Source organism: Dipteris shenzhenensis, chromosome 19 (genome assembly GCF_047967505.1).
Source record: "Dipteris shenzhenensis isolate YYH24624 ecotype China chromosome 19, Dip_SZ_1.0, whole genome shotgun sequence".
Taxonomy (NCBI): domain Eukaryota; kingdom Viridiplantae; phylum Streptophyta; class Polypodiopsida; order Gleicheniales; family Dipteridaceae; genus Dipteris; species Dipteris shenzhenensis.
This window is the reverse complement of record NC_141614.1, coordinates 4,647,685-4,669,863: the sequence shown is the minus strand read 5'-3', so window position 1 is coordinate 4,669,863 and position 22,179 is coordinate 4,647,685. Positions and strand designations below refer to the sequence as shown.

Genomic DNA, 22,179 nt, shown 5'->3' with positions numbered 1-22,179 from the left:
ATGCAACTGCGAGAGAACTCAAGATGCAACCAATCCCATGGCTGCCACATGGCTATAGCCTGCCCTGAAAGGGGCAATGCTAAAAAAGCATTTTCTCTTTGGAAGCAAGCCACGCCTTCATTAAGGCCTCCGGATGGCAGGCCAAAAAATTAAGATATAAAAACATCCTATTGGGCAGGCCCAATGAACTAAGTCACCAACCCAATGCGCCACACAAGGTTAACCCAAAACTCTCTGGTAGTCACTCCTACTCCTACTCGAAACAAGAGTATATTTCTCCAGGACTGGCTTTAATCGTCGTCTTCCCTCCGCTCTCGATGCTCAAAGCCTCACGAAAGGGTTCTCTGCTCTGCGTTGCTTTGTGTTTCCCATAGCTGCCTAGGGCCTATCCTTTGATCTCCCCGCCATAGCTCTGTATTCCTCTCGTTCTCCCTCCTGCTCCAATGGCCGCCACCCTTGCTCTCTCGAGCGCCACCTCCAATCACTGCACACATTCCTTTCCTCGCCTCCCTCGTCTCATCCCCCTTCCTGATTCATTCGTCCCCCTACGCTTCTCCCCCGCACCTGGCTTCCTCCGCATCCAACTCTCTTCCTTCTCAGCTCGTTGCTCTTCTCGAGACGCCGTCGGCATCGAGCCAGGAGAGAGCCTATTGCCTTCCGGCGACTGGCCCGAGAGTTTCTCCATTCTCAATTACGAGGATCTCTCCAAATATTATGAGTCGGTCGTCTTCAAAGACGAGGTTGGTGGCCCGCATTCTGACAAATGGCTAGGGCTAACTTGGGATTGTGGAATGAACCATCGGCGATTAAATCATACAACTTTTTGATGGTAGGCACTAAAACATACAACGTTTGAAGATAATGCTGCCGTATTTCCAATGGAGTGGATTGAAAAATCTATCGAGCCAAGGGAGAAGACCGTACTCTTCGATGTGGAGACTCCGATTAAACGCAGAGCTGGCAACATCGGATTCATTACGTTCAAAAACTTAGATGTGGTTCGGTCTATTGGGAAGCGTATTTTCGAGAGGAAATCTGTCCTGCAGGGATTGCTTACGACGCACCTTTAAAGCCAAATGACCATAACCGTGAATTAAAGCTATAGATATAGGCCTTTTGGGTCCTAAATATGGCGGACCAGGGGTTGATCCCTGTCCCGACCAGACCCGACTGAACAAGTTGGCTCAGCCAATCACCGATTGCCACGTGGCCGTGGCACTATGCCTACGTTGATGTGGTGCCTCTGTTGACGTGGTGCTCTTGCTGACGTGGCTGTCTGCACAATGTTGATGTGTGTTTTGGCTGCTTGTGTGGCTGTCTTCTTGGCCTGCTGACGTGGTTGCTTGTTGATGTGGCAGTCTAGCATGCCACGGGCTGATGCCCGTGACATCCCCTTCTATTGAAACTCAAAGTGGGTTACGAAGAGGGCCTCCTAATATGCTGGAAGGAGATGTCTGCTTATGGTATACCTGACTTATGAATCCGGATTTGATGGAACTGAATACCCGGCTCATAAATCGTGATTTGAATCCCAAGGTCTTCTTGCTTCTTGTAAGGATACTTGCTATGGGTTAACGATCTAGGGAGATGCTCAATGCGTTACTCCTCTAGTCGTGTAGGTGAAAGGAATGGAGGGAGACTCGTCATGAGTAAAACATCCTGGTGCTGATGGAGTATTGCTTCCTACATGGGGGTCTTGACTCGAGTGCTTTGAACTACGGAAATCAAAGGTAGAGGCAGAATATCCCAAGCCAAGAGATGAACTTGGACCCATAGCCTGAGATCTTGAAATGCAAGCTGTGGTTCTGATAATCAGGTTGAACTTAAAACTAGTGCCAACGTCGTGTCCCCAGGATAATATCTGCTGCGTGAGTAGGTGCGACCCACTGTCTACCCACCCTGATATCTTCAAAGTGGCTCCCCACCTGCTGTCCTCGAAATGCGCCATTCAAGGCAATGGTATATGTCAGGGTGAGAGTCAATTGGGCCTGCTTGGCTGCTTTGGTGGAAATAATATCCTTGGAACTCCCTAAATCTGCAAGGATGAGGGCCTTTTGACCACCAATTTGGCCATAAATTGGAACATGTGGGAAACTTACGAGGCTCCCCCTAGTCCTGGGACTTCTTGCTGTTGACCTTTGTGGATTCTTGACCCTTGTGCATGAGCTCGAAATTTTGGGCAAGCTCGTATGCACTCTCATAATCTCGTGGCCTGAAACTACAAACATACCATTGGATGCTTGTACGGAGCCCATGGAGGAACTTGCTCAGCTTTTGTCTGTCTTTCTAGTTGCAACTGTATGAACACCCGAGTAAACTTATTGGTGGAATGATTCACCCCCTCGCTGTCCCTCTGGCGCAGATCATAGAATTGACTTTGCAATCTGTCCAGGTGGCAAGAACCGTGTTTTGATATCTTTCACGAACTCTGTTCACCCATAACGAGGTGTCTCATCGGCTGCATTATAGTGGTCCTTCTACTACTTGTGTCACTAGGTGACCATTGTCATTCGTGGGCACAAGTGAAAAATAACTCTCAAATTGGTTTAGCCACAAAATCAACTCTAAAGGTTTGGTCTTACCATCATACCGAAGAAAATTGAGCTTCCCAGGAAAGAAGCTTGACAGGCTGTTGGACGCTCTTCCTTCCTTCATCTCCATGTGGATGGAGTAGAGAAATGAGAAGTTGCTGGTCTCGTTCTTCTTTCTCCTCCCAAGCATTGCGCTCTCTAAACTCCTTGGCTTCTCGTGCTTCGGTCTCTTTGAACTCTGCCTCGTACTGTCTCAGCTCCTTGGCTTCCTGAGCCTCGTGAGCTCTTTGCTTTCCTTGGCTTCATGGGTCTCTCGATCTTGGAGTTCCTTGGCTTCCAGAGCCTAACTATTTTGTTCTTCTTTGCCTCCTGAGCTCTCTAGCGGCCTGCTCATGATCATCCCGTATCTTTGAAGCTGAACCATGCGGGTAAAGAGACTCTCTGACTGGTGTTGCTGCATCTGTATCATGGCCATCATAGCATAAATTGTCATTGGGGCCTCTACGGGATTTTGTAATGGTAAGGCTTGGGATGCAGATCCCTCCTCCCCCCCTCGCGTCGGACTTGTCACTGGAACTCATGGTGTCTTTTCCATGATCTCGTTTGGACCATAAAAACGTGGCTGTCCCTAAATTTGAACCTTCCTATCTCAGGAAAGAAAACGTGACGTTGTGATACCAATGTATCAGAGAGACAGCCTACTCACTCTCCATCCCGCTCACTACTACTTGAAGTGATACAATAATGCACCCAAAGCACAAGTGGAACTATGAAGTGAGTGAGAGTTTGAGGGAGGAAATATAGTCGGCCTCTGAAGAGGCGATTGAACAACTGAATATCTGTTTGCCCAAATACAACTGAAACAATAAATATTGTATGGAGGGAATGAACCTGCACGGCAAAGGACTAGAGAAGTATTGTAGAGAAGGACCAACATTGCAAAGACTAAGAACTGAAGGAATAAAGGGCTGCTTTGATGTAGACCCCCTGCTGCTGCTGTCTGGAGCTGAACCCGGACTGTAGAGGAACCTGTAAATGCCAAGGAAGGGGCAGATCTGCTGCACCCTGAAGCTGGCCTATTTTGCTGGTGACCCCTACTGCTATTGGTGAGAACTGCTGCCCCAAACCAGCCCTGGAAGTGGATGAAAATGAAGGGCCAAGGGGCTGCCTTTATATAGCCCCTTGGGCCCTAAATGTGGCCGACCAGGGGCTGATCCTTGTCCCGACCAGACCCGGCTGAACAGGTTGGCTCAGCCAATCACCGGCTTGCCACGTGGCACGTGGCAGTCCGCCATGTGGCTGATGATGTGGCACTACGCCTATGCTGACATGGCCCTCCTGTTGATATGGCTGTCTTGTGCAGTGCTGATGTGGCTGTGCTGCATGTCTGCCTGTGGCAGATCCTGCTGACGTGGCTGTGTACTGACATGGCAGTCCAGCATGCCATAGGCTGAGGATGCTCGTGACATTTCTGAGACCTTTGTCAGAACCCTGCTGTCACAGGCCATCAGTTTGTGGTTGCTGCTGCTCCTTTGCGCTCCTTAGAAGTGTGTAATGCTAACCTACTCTCAATTGCCATGTTGCTAGTGTGGAAGCTAAGTTGAATTGAATGTAACGGGCAAGAAGTCTCTCTCCCACCTCTTCCTTCTTCGTCCTGTGGAGCTCTCCTTCCCCCCGCTCCTATCTGTCCACTGATCCTGCCCCCTCTTGTACGCTTGTGTCCATCTGCTAATGTTTGCCTGCTGCTGTACGCTCCAGCTTGCCTCTGTCCTCCCCAGCTAGTTGTGCCGATCGCTTCTATCTATCCCTGCGAGTTCCAGCCCACTACACACACCTGCTCCTGTCCAGTCCAGTCCACTGCCCACATCTGCTCCTATCCCAAGTGGCACACATTTAATTATGCCCACTCCAGTTTTGCTGACTCCAAACTGCTTTTATTAGAAATCGACTTACAGAGGGTACGCACAGCGGAAGACTGATAGAATAGCCCAGGAGCTCACATAGTGTGGTGTGGGGTGTGGAATCACGAACTTCTTAAACTTATGTGCATATCATGGGTGTGCAGACTCATCAATAGACAATGAACCAGCCAGATATAGAAGACACCAAAATATTATGAAAATAATATATTTCCGTCCAAAGCTATGGACACAATACAAAAGAGAGAGATCCAGAGTCCCACCAATGGTGTGGTTCTCTGATCTTACCACAAGGTCCTTCTTCTATTTGCCGGCTATCTCTAGATTCGAGCCCGCGTGCTTCACCTCGAGCTTCTGTAGACTTTCCGTCCAGATCCCTTCCACCTTGCTGTCTTTGCACCAGCCTAGGTGGGCAGCACTCTTAGCTAAGTCTGCAGCTCCTGTGTGCTCCCTTTACCTCCAATGATGAGGCCTAAGGCAAGCTCCCTGCTGCTCCTTTCTGCTGGTACTTGTGCTGCTCCTAGTGATGATTATGGAGGTCCCTAGGGCCCCCTTTTATAGGGCAAAGCCCTACTCAAAATAGCCGACCCAAACTGGCCGACTTCAGGGTCTGTTTGGGCCGATCGTGGTCTGTAGGAATACATGCTGTAGGCAGTCCCTTTTAGGGCCCTTGTGGACCCCGCCTAGCCACGTGGCTTTCCCCATAGCCTTTTCATTGGTGGTATTGTCACTCTAGAGCATGTCCTTTATGTTCCAGGCATTCGTAAGAACCTCATTTCTATTTCAGCCATTGCTACATGTGGCTTTCAGGTTATTTTTGATGGTGTGAGGTGTGTAGTGTATGATGTTACACATGCGTCTACCCTGGTTCTGACTGGCACATTGTCTAGCGGTCTTTACAGACTTGATGCTTATGACAGATGTTCAAATGATGATGCTGCACTTGTCGATGCACATGCCTTTGCTATTGATTCTACCATGGCAGATACTCATTTGTGGCATGAGAGGTTTGGACACCTCAATTTTGGAGCCCTGGTGAAGTTATATAAGGAAGATATGGTTGTGGACCTTCCCAAAATGCACATGCCTACCAAACATGTTTGTGAACCATGCTTACTTGGTAAGATGCACCGTGCTGCGTTTCTCAAGGATGGGAGAGTTGGTGCTTCACATAAGCTTTATCTGGTTCATAGTGATGTTTGTGGACCCATGAGGGTTGCAGCTCTTGGGGGGCTCTACTATTTTGTTACTTTTATTGATGATTTCACCAGGTACACTTGGATTTTCTCATTGAAATTCAAGTCTGGTGTTTCTTCATGCTTGAGGCACTTTATTGCCTTTGCTGAGAATGAGAGTGGGCTGCACATTGCTCACACTAATACAGACAGGGGGGGTGAATACATGTCGAAGGAGTTTGCTGTTTTTTTGGCTTCCCGTGGCATTAATCATCGATGCACGGTGCCTTATACTCAACAGAATCTCGTGGCTGAGCGGAAGAATAGATCAACGATGGAAATGGCGAGATGCATGTTGAAAGGCAAACATTTGCCTAATAAGTTGTGGTTGGATGTGGTCATGTGTGCAAATAACATCTTGAATAGATGTCCTACAAAGGCATTGCAGACTCACACACCTTATGAGTCTTGGACGGGTCATAAGCCTCGCATTTCCTACTTGAGGACTTTTGGATGCTTAGCTTATGCTCATGTGCCTTCACAAAGACGCACTAAGTTGGATGATAAAGCTGTTAAATGCGTTTTTCTTGGGTATAGTTTAGAGAGCAGGGGCTATAAGCTATATCAGCCCCGCACGGGCAAGTGTTTTGTCAGTCGGGATGTTGTGTTTGATGAATCTTCCACTATGCCTTTGCTGGACTGTCAAAAACAGCCCGTTGTTGATACCCCAGACATATTTGACAGCTTGATGCCTTTGTTTCCATCCGATGCTTGGGATGATGTTCCATTTGAGGTTGTCCCTCCTTAATCTGTTGGTCATTTACAGCCACATGTGCATGCAGAAATTTAGCCTGATATGCCTATCATTGATTAGGATCATTTGCACTGGGCTCTTGACCAGGAAAGAGTAGAAATTTAGGAGCCTAAAAAGGTACCCCGTTGGCTCCTTGACACATTAAAAGACAGCAAACAAGACACTCCTCTGCCAGCTCGCACGAGAGCAGCTGTCCGGAAAGAGCATGCTAGTTTTGTTGCTTGTGCTTTGGTTGCTATAGCATGCAATGAAGAGCGATTATGTCATCAAGATGTCTTTCAGAATGATTGTTGGATGAAGCCCATGCAAGCTGAATTGGATTCTATCCATCAGAATGACACTTGGGAGTTGTGTGATTTGCCTTATGCCAAGAATGCCATTGGAACTAAGTGGGTTTACAAGATCAAACGGAAAGCTGATGGTTCAGTGGATCGTTACAAAGCCTATCTTGTTGCTAAGGGCTATGCTCAGCAGCATGGCATTGACTCGCTTGTCTGCTCCGTGACCGCGTGAATGATCAGCTGGGTTGGCTATCCCTGGTGCATAGTGGAGGGCTATTTTCTGGCGCATAGCTTTTGGAAGATTTCATTCGTTCGTTTCTGTCCATGGTGCACAGCTCTTTTTTTTTTTGAGGTTTCATCTGCGTTTCCAGTCTAGTTCTGTAGGCCGGTCTACTGTGCATCATTGGTTTCTCCACTTAGGCAACCTGCTAGACCATAATTGTTCTCTCTCACGTTTGCGTAAGAGTTGAAGTGAACGGTGAGAGGGGAAGCAAGGGTGCCAGAGTCGGTGCTCTGATACCAATGTAGAGAAGGGGGTAGGCACAGATTTGGAGAAAGGGGAATAGAGGAGCAGAAGTGGGAGAGGAGAGAGAGGGGGGAAGAGGGAGAGGAAGGGTAGGAGAGAGAGAATGAGGTAGGAAGAGAGGGAGAGATTGAGAGGGAGTAGGAAAGAGGGAGAGAGAGAGTGAGTGAGCGTAGGCAGGAAGGAGGAAGGGAGAGTAGATAGGATTAGATGTCACATCAAAAAGTCCCTTACAATCCTTTTGGGTTGACTTATATAGTCCCCCACAGTTCCCACATTTCCCCTACTATTCTCCCATCTATTTCCCCCTTAAAATCCTTCTTTTTCCCACCTTCATTACAAGGAGGGACCCTAAATTGAAGACATGTGGCATACTAGATCCATCTAGGAAATTTTGGGGCTTGGTGGAAATTTAGTAAGCAAGAGCTTCAACGTAAGAAATTTCAGATAAGAAAGCTTACTACCACCGAGATCGGTTGGGAGGTGATTTCGTGTGCCTGTGCCTGTGATTCAATGTAAAGCTAGGAGTAAGCAGTTCTGGATGTGTCATTTGGTATCAGAGCGCAGGATTCGGTGATTATCGTGGTCTATCAACTCGACGTACAGCTTTAGACCAACGATGAATTGAGGAAAGCTTTGGTGTTCTCTGTCCACGGTACCTCCGTGTTTGAGTTATTTCGGATTGCAGGAGTTTCCCTAGTATAGGGAAAAGTGGGGTTTGGTTACAGTGTGATATATGCCTAGTTAGCTGTAAATTTGGAAGTTGGACTTTCGAATTGAAAATACAGTTTCAAGTGGTGTTTATTATTAAAAAAAAAAAAACACCCATCAACCTAAATGGAAATAGAAGAAGAAGCTTCTAGGATGGATCCCGTAGAGTTGGGAGTCCGGCCGACCCCGCAGGTGTCGCGCCCAGTGAGTAGAATTGCAATGTTAGAGGATGCCTTACAACAGATTTTAGGGCAGCAGTTACAAGCAAATGTAGGGCAATCTGAGCTCAGGAAAATGATACATAGTATGTCTGCTAGACCATCCCGTGAAGAGAAAGGTAAATCTCTAATGGAACCGGAGTCCAACGTTCATACGGTTGAGCCTAGGAGGGCTAAGGTGCCTAATATTGCCAATTATAGGCCAGAAAAGTATTCTGGTCGGATGTCTGACCGTAGTTTTGATATCATTGAGGCCTGGCTACACAAATGGGACGAGGCCTTCGCTATTTGTGAAATCAGGAATGATATGAAGAAAATCCGCGAGGCCACCCATATGTTTAATGAGGCAGCGGATAGGTGGTGGATAAAACAGCAGAAAGATGGAGTGGCATCCACTACTTGGGAGGGGTTTAAAAAAGAATTTAGAAAACACTTCTTACCTCCTGACGAAGCATCCCGAGCTTGGGATCAGTATCGAAACCTTCGTCAGAGAAATTTATCAGTAGCGGAATACACTGATAAGTTCAGAGAAAGTGTAATGAAGGTTGATGAACCGCTACCTCAATGAATTTAAGTAAAAGATTTTCTTTGGATTGAATGATCGAATCAAGATGGAAGTTCGGGCTAAGTATGCGAACATGCTGGATGAAGCAATTGCCATAGCCCTGAACTATGAGGATGCAAAAGGGAATAGACCAAGTGGGTTTGTGTAGGTTGGGACTCAGTATGGGTACCCGAAGAAAACTGGGTTTAAGAAGAAGTCGATTAGCAAAGGGAGTGCCTCACAGCCTAGTGGTCAAGCCAAGCAGGCGAAACCAGTTGAGACTCCTAAATCAAGTACCACCATTGGAATGAAAAGAAAAGTAACACCAATGGCAGCCCAGGCTTGGTCGAAGTCTTCTTTGAACCCAGAGCAAAGGAAAAAAGCGAGGAGAGAAGGCTTGTGTTTTGGATGCCTTCAGCCTCATCAGTGGAAAGATTGTCCACGAAACAAGGATCGTCAGATGGCCGAGATGGTGGTCCCAGAATGCGACGTGAAAATGGAGGGAAGTCCCAGAGCAGAACAAATGTAGATTCAGCTAGCGGGATCTTCTCAAAGGTCAGAACCTGTTTTGTTATGTGTGTCTGTTGCTAAGTTAGTAACTAGTGCACCTGATAATATCCTGTCAAAGCCCATAGTAACGGGGTATACAGTCTTTAATGATACGGAGTTAATTAAGATGAAAGGGCAAGTAGCTGATCATGATGTCGTTGTGTTGTTTGACTCAGCGTCAACGCACAATGTAATTAACTCCAAGCTAACTCCAAGCTTGTAAAGAGGCTGAAACTAAAGACTAGTCTATCTGACTATGTATATACAGTTAGAATGACAGATGGAAGTTCAACTGAAGTATGGGACCAAACGGTTATCTAGTTGGAGCTTCGAATTCGGGATTATGCTGAGAAGCTTGATTTTGAAATGACAAAGCTTGCTCATGCAGACATAGCCATGGGCAAGGCTTGGCATTCTAGGGTTACCTAGTTGGAGCTTCGAATTCGGGATTATGCTGAGAAGCTTGATTTTGAAATGACAAAGCTTGCTCATGCAGGCATAGCCATGGGCAAGGCTTGGCATTCTAGAAAGAATCCAACCATAGATTGGAAAAAGCACATTTATCAATTCAAGATGAATGATGTGCTGTATGTCTTACGAGGTGAAAAAGATATACCTCAAGGACCGTTGGTTTCCGTAATGGAAATTCAAAAAGCTTAAGAAGAGTTTTTGTTTCTTTGTACAGCATCGGTAGAGCCAATTGATGATTCTTCGGCTAGCATTGATGTTGCTCAAAATGGAGAGATGGCCAAGCTGGCTGATCAAATAACATAGGAGTTCTCTGATTGTTTTAGGGATGAGCTACCTTATGGGTTACCTCAAGAGCGGAATGTTCAGCATAAGATTGAACTAATCCCGGGGGCAGAACTTGTAAATAGACCTCCCTATAGGTTGAGTTTTACCGAAGAGGCGGAGGTACGAAGACAACTGGAAGAATACCTCAAGTTGGGGCAGATTCAACCAAGTTTCTCACCTTTTGCTTCGCCAGTGAAATTAAAGAAGAAGAAAGATGATACTTTTCGCCTCTGTATAGATTACAGAGCATTGAATAATATTATTATTAAGCACAGGTATCCGATGGCTCGGATCGATGATTTGCTATTTGCATTACATGGGGCCGTAATTTTCAGTAAGATAGATCTTAAATGTGGCTACCATCAGATCCGTATTAGAGCCGAGGATGTGCATAAAACCGCTTTTAGAAGCAGGTTTGGACATTATGAGTTTTTAGTAATGCCCTTTGGACTTACCAATGCTTTAGCTACATTGTCATGCTTATGAACGATTTACTACGTCCGTATATCGAAAAGTTTGTAGTATACTTTATTGACGATATTCTGGTATTCAGTAAAAGTATTACTGAGCATCATGAACACTTAAGAATAGTGTTCAGTACTTTGAGGAAAGCCAGTCTTTATGTAAATAAAAAGAAAACTATACTGTGTATGGTAAGACTTGAATATTTAGGATTCATAATTACTCATGAGGGGGTAAAAATGGATCCAAAGAAAGTGGCTACGATACTGACTTGGCCAATCCCTCAGAGTTTGACCGCTTTGCGATCATTCTTGGGATTTGTCCAATTTTATCGAAGGCATATCAAAGGATATTCTGAAATAGTATCGCCATTGACTGATCTAACCTCAGATAAAGTACCTTTTATATGGGGACAGAATCAATAGGAGAGTTTTAACACCATAAAACAAGCTGTGGTCTTAGGACCGGTGTTAAAAATAGTTGATCCCCAGAAACCGTTTTTCCTTGAAACCGATGCAAGTGGCATTGCGGTAGGAGCAGTTCTCCTCCAAGAGGGAAGGCCAGTAGCCTTTGAAAGGAAGAAGCTTTCTCCCTCTCAACGAAATTGGCCAACTCATGAATTAGAGTTGTATGCTGTTGTCCATGGTCTGAAAACATGGAGACATTATTGTATGGGTCAGAGTTTTATGTTGATGTTGATCATGATACTTCGAAACATTTTTGTAAACAACCTGACCTGAGAGGTCGCTAAGCTAGGTGGGCATAACTCATGCAGACGATTCGGTACCGAAGAGGGAAGGATAATAAAGTTGATGATGCGTTGTCACACATTATGCATAATATGAGTTTCACGGTATTAGAGAGTGCTTTAATGACTGAGATTAGAGAAACTCAAAAGGTGGACGAGTTCGTCCAGAGCCTTTGGCCTAAGGCTCATGTGTTCAAACCTGGGGAAACAAACCCGGGGAAAAAGGAGGACGTGGCATCTAGAAAAGGCCAAACTTATGCAAGATATGTCATAAGGGATGGTATGCTGAAAAGAAATGGCAAGGTAGTAGTACCTAATCAGAATGATCTCAGGCAGAGAGTCATTCAACAATGCCATGATAGCCCATGTGTGGGACATCCAAGAGTCGAGAAGACATATGATCTCGTGAAGTGAGATTTCTTTTGGCCAAGATGAAGAAAAAAGCATATTCATGAATATGTGATACATTGTTTTTCGTGTTAGGTAAGTAAGGCAGAGTGGGTGAAGCCACCCGGACTTTTACAGCCCTTGGAAATACCACTAGGTACGTGGGAGAGCATTTCCATGGACTTTATCGGAGGTCTGCCTATGACACAAGGTGGATATGATTCTATCCTTGTGGTGGTTGATCGTCTTACCAAGATGGCTCACTTCATTCCAACTAGAGAGTCTGTTAGTGCCCCGCGAGTGGCGGATTTATTTATTAGACATATATTTCGTTTGCATGGATTACCCAAATCCATAGTGTCAGACAGGGATGTCGAATTTACCGGTCATTTTTAGACCGCGGTGTTTGAGACACTAAGTAGTAGGGATCATCTAGAAACGGGTTGTCAGACGGAAAGAATCAACCAAATTTTAGAGGATATGCTTAGAGCATATGTGTCATTGAGGCAACATACATGGGACAAGTGGTTGCCATTGTTAGAATTTGCCTACAATGATAGAAAACATTTCTCTACAGGGTTCAGTCCGTTTGAGCTGAACTATGGTTACAGACCAGCGAATCCAACTACAGTTGGAGTACCTCAGAAAGTGCCTAGTGCCGCGAACTTTGTGATTCAGATGCGGGAGATGCTAGCACTTGCGAGAGCTAACATCTGCCAAGCTATGGATAGAGCTAAGGCGTATGCGGATGAAAACCGATCCGCTAGAGAATTTAAGGAAGGAGAAAAAGTTTTTCTCAGAGTTTCTTCACACTCTAAGTCTTTGACTGCAGGAGAGTGTGCTAAGTTATCACCTCGATATTGTGGGCCATGGTTAATTGGGCCATGGTTAATTCTAAAAAGAATAGGCAAGGTAGCCTATAAATCAGAATTACCATAGGGTTATAAGGTGCACCCAGTGTTTCATGTTTCTCGTTTAAAGAAATTTTTGCATACAGGCGACTCACTAATCGAGGGTGTTGTTTTGTTTCAGGAGATAGAGGATAATGCAAGACGCAAACCAACAACAATCCTGGACCAAGGAACAATGCAAGTACGCAATCGGAAGATACCCACGGTATTGGTTGCATGGCGTGGTTTACCTCTATCAGAAGCTACCTGGGAATCTGTATACCAGTTACGGAAAGTATTCCCAGACTTTATCATCGAGGATGCTGATGCTTGAAGAGGGAAGGAATGTTACGCTCAAGTCGAGGTAACATGACCTCGGAAGGGTCAGTTGACATTTTTCTTTAAAGGATCAATGCTTGTATTATATTTGTTTGGGCTTCATGTAAATGAAAAAGGAATCAAGGTCAAGGTCCTTGGTGAGGGTGACATGGCACTAGACTAGGTGGATCTAAGGCTAAGGGACCTAAATGCATGAAATGTGCCAAGGAGCAAATGGCTTTAATGATATCCCAAGAGAGGGGTAAAAGATGCATTAAGGAGGGATCCTAAATTGAAGACATGTGGCATACTAGATCCATCTAGGGAATTTTGGGGCTTGGTGGAAATTTAGTAAGAAAGAGCTTCAACGTAAGAAATTTTAGATAAGAAAGCTTACTACCACCGAGATCGGCTAGGAGGTGATTTCGTGTGCGTGTGCACGTGATTCAATGTAAAGCTAGGAGTAAGCAGTTCTGGATGTGTCATCTAGCTTTTTGCTAGACTAAGTCTATAAAAGAAGAGCCTCAATGCTCCTAGATTCATTCAAAAGTTGTACTTAGCCTAATGCTCTTTTATGATCGAGTTGTACAAAGCTTATTCTACTGCAATAAAGACCTTTGGGGGGGTCCAGCCCTTATTTTTGGGCCCTAGTGTGTGTGTTCTCTGTTCTTTCTCCCCCTCTCTGATTTTGTTTTGCTTGTGAGAATGGGAGATAGAGAGCAAATGAGAGAACAAGAGCAGGAGCATAAGAGCTGAAAGCTTAGTTGCAAAAATGAGTGTATTACAACTGAACTGAGTGATGGGTTTTGTCTAAGTGACAAAACCTTATCACTTCACTAACCATAGTTAGTGAACTAACTGTGGTTAGGGGAAAAAACCTCTAAGTGAGGGAAAAGTGCCTCTAGCCTACTTATTACATTACATTGGTCACTACTAAATTGTAGCAATAATTCTAACACCCCCCCTGCAGTGCCAATGTCATGTACAAGGAAAAGATCAATCACCAAAAGGAGATAAGTTTAGGGCACTGCGAAATGCCTTAAACTTTTCACGTGGAAGTGCTTTGGTGAAAATGTTTGCAACATTGTCATGTGTTGACACATAGATCATGCTGATCTCTCCTGCATGCAACTTCTCTCTGACGTAGTGATAGTGAATCTCAATGTGCTTCGTGCGAGCATGAAACACAGGATTCTTTGCCACTGCAATAGCACTCTGACTATCGGTGAGAATTGGAGAAGGACCCTCCAATGAAAGATGAAGATCAGCAAATAAACGACGCAGCCAAACACATTCAACTGTCGCTGTGAAAGCTGCCTTGTACTCAGCTTCACATGAAGAGGTAGCCACTGTAGATTGTTTCTTGCTCAACCAAGAAATACAAGCTTTACCCAAAAAGAAACAATTGCCACTTGTGGATTGCCTAGTGTCATAATCTCCAGCCGAATCTGAGTCATTGTAGGCATGCATCTGCAAGTCACACCCAGTGGGAAACATCAAGCCAAACGACTTGGTACCTTGCAAATAACGGAAGATGCGTTTTACAGCCTGCCAATGCATAGTCTTTGGGCTGTGCATATATCTGCTCACCTGAGAAACTGCAAACTGAATGTCAGGTCGTGTATTGCAGAGATAAATGAGGCATCCAACAGCCTGACTGTAGAGTGTGACATCAAATGATTCACCTGCTTCATGCATTGTAAGCTTCAGCCCCGGCTCCATGGGAGTAGCTATGGGCTTACAATCCTGCATGTTGAATCTGTCCAAGAGTTTTTGCACATACTTGGATTGAGACATACCGATGCCACTTTGCTCTCGAGTGAACTAGCAGCCCCAAATTTGACATGTCAAAAGTGGTCTGCAATTCAGCTTTAAAATCTGCAATATTATCTTCATTTGACCCTGTGAGCAGTAAGTCATCTACATAAAGAATGATGACTCAAATACCCCCCCCATCCTTTTTGATGTAGAGGGTGCTTTCAGTTGGACTCTTGTGCAGCACCTTGCTGGTCAGAAGGTGGTATGACATCCTGTGGCTGAATCGGAGCATGTGGAGGTATCTGAAAATTCTGATTTTCATCAGATATATCAGCTGGGGAACCCAAGGCAATGGGTAGTAACCCCTCAAAGACATCACCGAAAGAAGAAGGCATATCAAATTCAGCTTGAGTGTGAGCTGAATTCTCTGAAAATATTACATCTCTACTGACAATGATCTTGCGTGTGACAGGATTGTAGAGACGGTAGCCCTTGCTCTCTGCACTACCCAACAAAAATGCATTTGATTGCCTTATCAGACAACTTATGCCGAAACTCAACAGGCACATGAGCATAAGCAAGGCATCCAAAGACACGGAAATGATCCACAGAAGGCTTTCTCCCTTGCCACACTTCATAGGGAGTCTTGGTCTTCAAAGCTTTTGTGGGTGCCCGATTCAAAACATAATTGGCACACATGAGACCTTCAAGCCAAAATTTGTGAGGCAATTTTTTGCTTTTCAGCATACATCTATCCATCTCCATAAGAGTACGATTTTTTCTCTCAGCTTTCCCATTTTGCTGAGGAGTTAGCCTCATTGTAAGCTGATGTACAATGCCCTTGTCTTTTCAAAAAGCATCAAAATCAGCAAACAACTACTCCCCTCCTCTATCTGTGCGTAATGTCTGTATCTTGAGTTCGGATTCATTTTCAACCATGGCTGCAAAGTGTTTGAAGACCATAAACACTTCTGATTTGCGTTTCAGCCCATAAACCCAAGTGTAGTTGGAGTAGTTATCTATAAAAGTGACAAAGTAAAGATGACCACCCAATGATGGAGTCCTCATGGGACCACAGACATCACTATGTATAAGCTGTAATTTTTGAACAGGTTTGACTGATCCATCCTTCTTAAAAGGAGACCTGTGCATTTTACCAAGAATGCACCCTTCACACCCTTCACATGCATGTGGAGGAGGTGTTTCAAGAGGTGGCAATGCAGCATGTGCTGGTCTTTTCTCATACATGTCAAGCTGAAAAAGACCATGCAATAGAGTGTCAGACAATCTCAAGGCATAGTCATGCTCTCTATCATGGACTGCACACTTGTCATCTTCAAAAATGACCTGAAATCCAGCTTTGTTAAGAGTGGACACTGAAAGTAGATTTATTGTGATACCAGGCACATACAAGACATCAGAAATTCTGAATGTTGAGCCATCAATGGCTGTAAGTTCAACTTGTCCTATACCACGGACTGAATAGGAGTTGTTGGCACATGTGACCTTTTTACCAACAGGTGGTGGATGCAGAGATGTGAAGAGACACTTCTCGGAAGTGATATGCTTTGAGGCACTGCTGTCAAAATACCATGTATTATGTGTCTCATTGACACTAAAAGCTGATGCATCCTTGGAAGAATCATAACTGCATGTCAGAAAAGCATAAGTGTCATCATTACAAGTGGCTGTACTATCCCGAGCAGCCAATTGAGAGTCTGAAATACAAGACAAGAAGGCATAGTCGTGCTCCACAAAGTTGGCTGTAGCTTGCTCATTGTCAGATGCATGGGGAGCTGAATCTGAGACAGCCATACCGGAGCTGTTTTTCTTTTCTTTTGCAAGCCTTTTCTTGCATTCTCCAATGTAGTGACCTGGCTTTTTGCAGTAATGACATATTCCCTTCTTCTTGGGTTTACCTGCATCACCTTTAGCCTTTTGAGAAGGCTGTCCTGAACCACTGGAAGGCTGATTTGCTGAAGTCTTTGCCTGTCCCTTTGCTTTAGGCTTGAATTTTGAGAGCATGGCATGTTCACCTGCTAGTGAAGCCATGTTTTTCCTGGTTTGCTCTTCCTGCAGCATAAGTCCTATCAACTCGTGAAAAGTGAGAGAATTTGCACCCCCCCTCAACGACAAATTCAGTGAGGTATGAAAGCTGAGATAAGACTCAGGAAGAGAATTCAGAGTAGTGGTAATCATCTCTGAATCAGGAATGATCTCATCAATATTCAGCAACTGCTCTCGTAAATCCTGTAGCTTTGTGAGGTGCACTGACATGGAGTCACCCTCTTCCATATGTGTATGAGACAATTCTCTTTTCAGAAAAGACACCCTGGCATCATTCCGAGCTGCATACATGCTCTCCAAAATATCCCATGCTGCCTTTGAGGTCTTACACGACTGGATATGCGGAATGATGAATCTTTTCACTGAAAGAGAAATACACGACAAAGCTAAAGCATCACGTGAATCCCATCTCTTTTGCTATGGAGTGGTAGGTATAACTGCATGAATAACTGGTGCTGCAGCTGTACCCTGTGCACGACCTCTGCCTCCTCCTTGTTGGGGAGGGGTATTAGGTGCCACATTTGCTGGCCAGAACTCATCCCCACTTACATAGTCCCATAAATTACGAGAAATCAGAATATTGCATACCATAAAACTCCAGAGGGAGTAGTTGGTACCATCTAGCTTGTCCTCTTGTGAGAGACCACTGAAACTGAAATCATTTTGATTTTGCTGGGCCATGTCTGAGAAAGAAAATACAGCAAATGCAAATCTGAATTCCCTTGCTGAGAATGGAGTGCACAAATCCCAAAAAACACAGCCAAACATTGGCTAAAAATGCAACTCAAATCTCTGTAATGTCTCTGTCAGAAATCTGCCAGAGCATCCAATCTCTCCCAAAACCTGCCAAAAGCGCTTCAAAGCACTCACAAAAAAGGCAGTGTGAACTGAAATCTGTCAAATTGCTCTCCCAACACAAAAGCTAAATTGCAACCAGAAAGGGGCAAATTTACTAAAAGCCCCAAATCTGCAATTTCTGAACAAAAGCCCCAAATTTGGAGTTGAAATTGAGCCAAATTTCACCCAAATAGTTAATCTCTTGCAAAAGCCCCAATTTCTTGGCCAATCTTTGCAATTTGCTTGCAATGTGTGCCAAAATTTTTACAAAAGCCCCAAATTTCTTCAACACTCGCAGATTTACTGCAATGTTTGTCCAAAAAATCCAACTGTGCTCCCACAAAACTGAGCCAAACAATGGCTATATGCAAAGAATGCGCCTGCAAATGAACCTTGCATGTAGAACCCTGCTCAAAAGTCCTGCATAAATGCGAATTTCCAAGCCCACCTTCAAACTGTATGGCAGTTTGTATGGAAGTGTACGGAAGATGCTTGAAGCTAACTGCAGGTGTACGGCGCAGGTACGTACGGGGATGCAGGCTGTACGGCGCCTGTGTACGGAGCTGTACGGCAGTTTGTACGTACAATTCGGGATCTGTACGGCGCTGTCAACGAGTTGGGAGTTGTAACGGCGCATGTGTGAGCTGTACGGGATAGTATGGAAGGTACCGCACGTACAGTGCGGGACTGTACGGAATCAGTCCGTACGATCTGTACGGATGACGAGCGATTGAAGCAGGGAGCTGGAGGCGAATGTGCAGCAGGAGCAAGAGCAGGAAGAACCCGCTCTGATACCAAATGTGAGAATGGGAGATAGAGAGCAAATGAGAGAACAAGAGCAAGAGCGTAAGAGCTGAAAGCTTAGTTGCAAAAATGAGTGTATTACAACTGAACTGAGTGATGGGTTTTGTCTAAGTGACAAAACCTTATCACTTCACTAACCATAGTTAGTGAACTAACTGTGGTTAGGGGGAAAAACCTCTAAGTGAGGGAAAAGTGCCCCTAGCCTACTTATTACATTACATTGGTCACTGCTAAATTATAGCAATAATTCTAACATCGCTTTCCCAGAAGAAATCTGTTGCTGCTCCCCGTCAGATGAAGCTATCAAATGCTGTTTTTCCTTGGTATCTATGAAATTCGAAATCTATCTCGGTGATCATCTGCTGCGAATTGAGGATCCAGGCTGTGCTTCTACTAGAAGTGATTTGTTTTTAGGGGTTTTGGGCTGATTACCATTCATTTTAGGGTTTCAAGGCTGATTACCAGTTCGTTTTTAGGGTTTCTAGTCCGATTACATCACAAGCTACTAGTGTTAATGCTTTTGGATAATAGATAGTCCCTGCTATGCACGATGGACTCAACCCCGTGGGTATAAATGAGGTGATGAATGAATGAATATATAAAAAAACAAGAAAGAAAGGAGCTACAAATAAACAATGAAATTTTGAAAGACATACACACACATACACTCGCATGCACGTGTGTGGGCCCATGCACAGTTTCACAGCTCTGGTTTTCAATTCAAATGTCATCCGCAAATGCTATGATTTTTATTTGTCTTCTCAATGCCAGCCCCTTTGCAGTAGCTGTTAATCCAATGTTAAGTTTATATACTTTGTTTGCACCAACGGGGTTTGGATGCTGTTCCAGGCCCAGCCTTCAACTTTCCTTGCAGATATAATGTCGAAGGATATTTATATTGCAAAACCAGATCAGCTTCTTGAAGAAATCGACCTCTATTATATCAAAGTATCTGGGTTACCTGTTGTTGACAATGATCTCAAGTGCATTGGAGTCTTGTCTAAGAAGGACAAAATTAAAGCTTCAAATGGGGTATACTCTTTGGTGTACATTTGTGCTTTAATTTTCTGTAGAGAAGGTGCTATAATATTTACAGATCACAATCTCTCTGTTGGTATACTTTGTGTGTGTTTTACCTTCTTTGGGGACTGCTTCTTGTAACATAAGCATACATGGATCTCACCAAAAAACGTGCGTGCGCGCGCACACATACACATAGAGACATACACACACATACTGTGTGTGTGTTTATATGCATCTACACACTTTTTTTCAGGGTGAAACCCATGTATGTTTATATTACAAGAAGCAGTCCCTAAAGAGGGACATGCAATTACAATATCAAAAGATCTCATTGTTGCACACACGCGCACGAGCACACGGATATGCGTGTGCACATACACGCACATGCGCTCGAGCGCGCACGTGCGCGCCCGCACACACACACACGCAAAATCATTTTGTATGTATTTTTAGATTTGAGTAGGCACTTTCATGGCACCCTTTTTTGAAGTCTCAATATAGAGATAAGTGTTCCGAACAACTTGTGCACATATTGGCGCTTTTGTGGATAAGGGATTTTAAAGTTCGTCATGCTTGTGATGCTATTATGCAGTTGAAATCAAGAGTTAGAGATGTAATGAGCAGCCCACCCATCACCTTAGCTGCAGACAAAACTGTGTCAGGTGATTTACCCAATGGACCTGTGACTCTATTTGACCTCCCTCTCCACCCTTTTTTCTTTTGCTGTGCAACGCTAGATCCAGTGGATCTCTCTCCCCTCCTTATTATTCCTCCTGCTCGCCCCTCTTTCATGCCCTTGATAGTCCCATAAAAAGAATATATACATAGATATGTGAAACCCCTAATGTTATTTCTTTTCTACTATTTAACATGTCTTGGTTGTGGAGAGGGCAATTTGGATCGGAAATCATAGAGTTATGAAATTATTTCTTTCCAGCTGACATTAATGAATTTTAAGACGTTGCAATTTAATAAGACCACTTCTAAAAGCTCCTTGTGCTGCAGATGCTGCAATTTTGATGCTCAAGAACAAAATACACCGGATTCCAATTGTGAATGGATCCAATCAAGTGGTTGGTGAGTTGTCGTTCTAAAATTTTCTTCTTATAATCCTTCTAGCACTTTATATTATGTTCTTGTATCATTCACTTATGCCTCGCTATGTTGTTGTGGGTTGGTGTTAAAAACTTTCTTAGCAATCTTTGATGCAATATAAAAACTACATAAGAACAATGAGTAAACTTTTTTTTTCTTTGGAAACTACAAATGGACTAATTCAGTCACAAATTACAGAACTATAACGATCAGCTCTACATTGGCCAAGCTCTTCAGTACAGTGCTTGAAATGAAAATCAGCTCATGGGCAGAAGAGGCACAGAAAAGAGCCACCGGACAGGTGGGCTTTCGCAAGGAGCACAGGACAGCTGATCACCTTATTACCTTAAGGGTCCTCATGGATGAATGCAGACTGAGAGGACGCACTCTATTTTGTTGTTTTGTGGATTTCAAGAAAGCATTTGACACAGTTCCAAGAGGAGGATTATGGAAGAGAATGCAAGAAATAAGAGAATTCATTTTTGGGGGACAACCCAGGGCAGAGTACCTCTTAAGAGGGACAACTCAAGGCTGAGAACGGTTATTGACTTAACACGAACACACATAGCATATAGGGCCTAGAAAGCCCAAGAATCCTTGTCATAATGCTCCTCAAATGAGAGGCTATGAACCTCGGCTGTAGCTGCTTGTATCTCCTTAGGGGGGGCTCTTCAGGTTCAGCTTGTTCTCAACAAGGAGATTGGCATGGTGCTTCTCTTGTTCCTGTTCCTTCTTCTTGAAGCAATGAGCTTCAATGTGTCTTTTTTCTCTTTCAAAACCTGTAAATAATGTTCTTGTTGGTCTTCCATTTGCTTGTGGAAGCAAATGCTTGATGACTAGGAGAGGCAGGAGGGGCTTCCTTATTGCGACGTTCCTTCTCAATGAGTAGTGCCTCCATACCAACAAACGTGGTAGTGGCAAGGTGAAGGACTTCTAGAGTTTGCTCAAAGCGGGACATTCCATGCATACTCTTCATAACGACAACCATCTTATCTTGATCATGAGGTGGGTTTTTCAAAACTTGAAAAGGCACTAGATGATAACTCAACTCATCACTCTCTTCCATTTTCAAATCATAAAACTTGAGCTTCAAAAAGACTTTAAAGTTGGTGATTTGATTACCAAACAATGCCTCAAGGCGATCCTAAATCTCCTTAGCTGTTGACTTGAACTCCACATGATGGATTAGAGTGAGCCAAGCAAAGACCAATGACGGCAATGGCCTTTGCATTTTGCTGCTTTTAAATCCTTTGGTGTTGCTGATCAAGTAATTCCACTTTGTCGTCCTCAACAACGTCCCAAACACCTTCACGCATAAGGAGCAGCTGCATCTTGGTTTGCCGTGTGGAAAAACCTTCCCCCTTGAACTTCTCCACGAGCAAAGAACTATAAGACAATGAAGTCATGATGGCAAAGACCTTGATGAAGGCAGACAGCAAGCTGAATGAAGGACCAGCAAAGGAATGGACTGGTCTCGGGCAGATATAGGCGTCTAGTAGTGCTCCAAATGCCCCAAAATGCAGAACTGAGTGAACCCAAGTCCAATAACAGCAAGTAGATACCCTCAAGTGCAAGAATGGGCCAATGGAAGAGCACTTTGGACAAGATGAGCTCTCAAATTGCTGGAGCAGGTCTGAAATCCTCAAGAAGGTAGCTAGAGGAGAGCCAAATGCAATAATATATCTCGAAATGGGTGAAGTGCTTCAGTAAACCGGCTCTAAGCTATACGG

General features: G+C 44.3%; 1 protein-coding gene across 1 annotated transcript in view; it reads left to right on the top strand.

Moving 5' to 3' along the window:
• Nucleotides 1–245: 245 nt before the first annotated feature.
• LOC147889955 (CBS domain-containing protein CBSX1, chloroplastic-like) overlaps nucleotides 246–22,179 on the top strand; it is a 32,893-nt gene continuing 10,959 nt past the window's right edge. Inside the window, exons 1-4 of the mRNA XM_087390767.1 lie at nucleotides 246–740; nucleotides 19,181–19,363; nucleotides 19,947–20,016; nucleotides 20,360–20,431. Coding sequence (XP_087246893.1) covers nucleotides 444–740; nucleotides 19,181–19,363; nucleotides 19,947–20,016; nucleotides 20,360–20,431 — 622 coding nt within the window. The 5' untranslated portion in view covers nucleotides 246–443. The remainder of the gene's footprint in view (nucleotides 741–19,180; nucleotides 19,364–19,946; nucleotides 20,017–20,359; nucleotides 20,432–22,179) is intronic.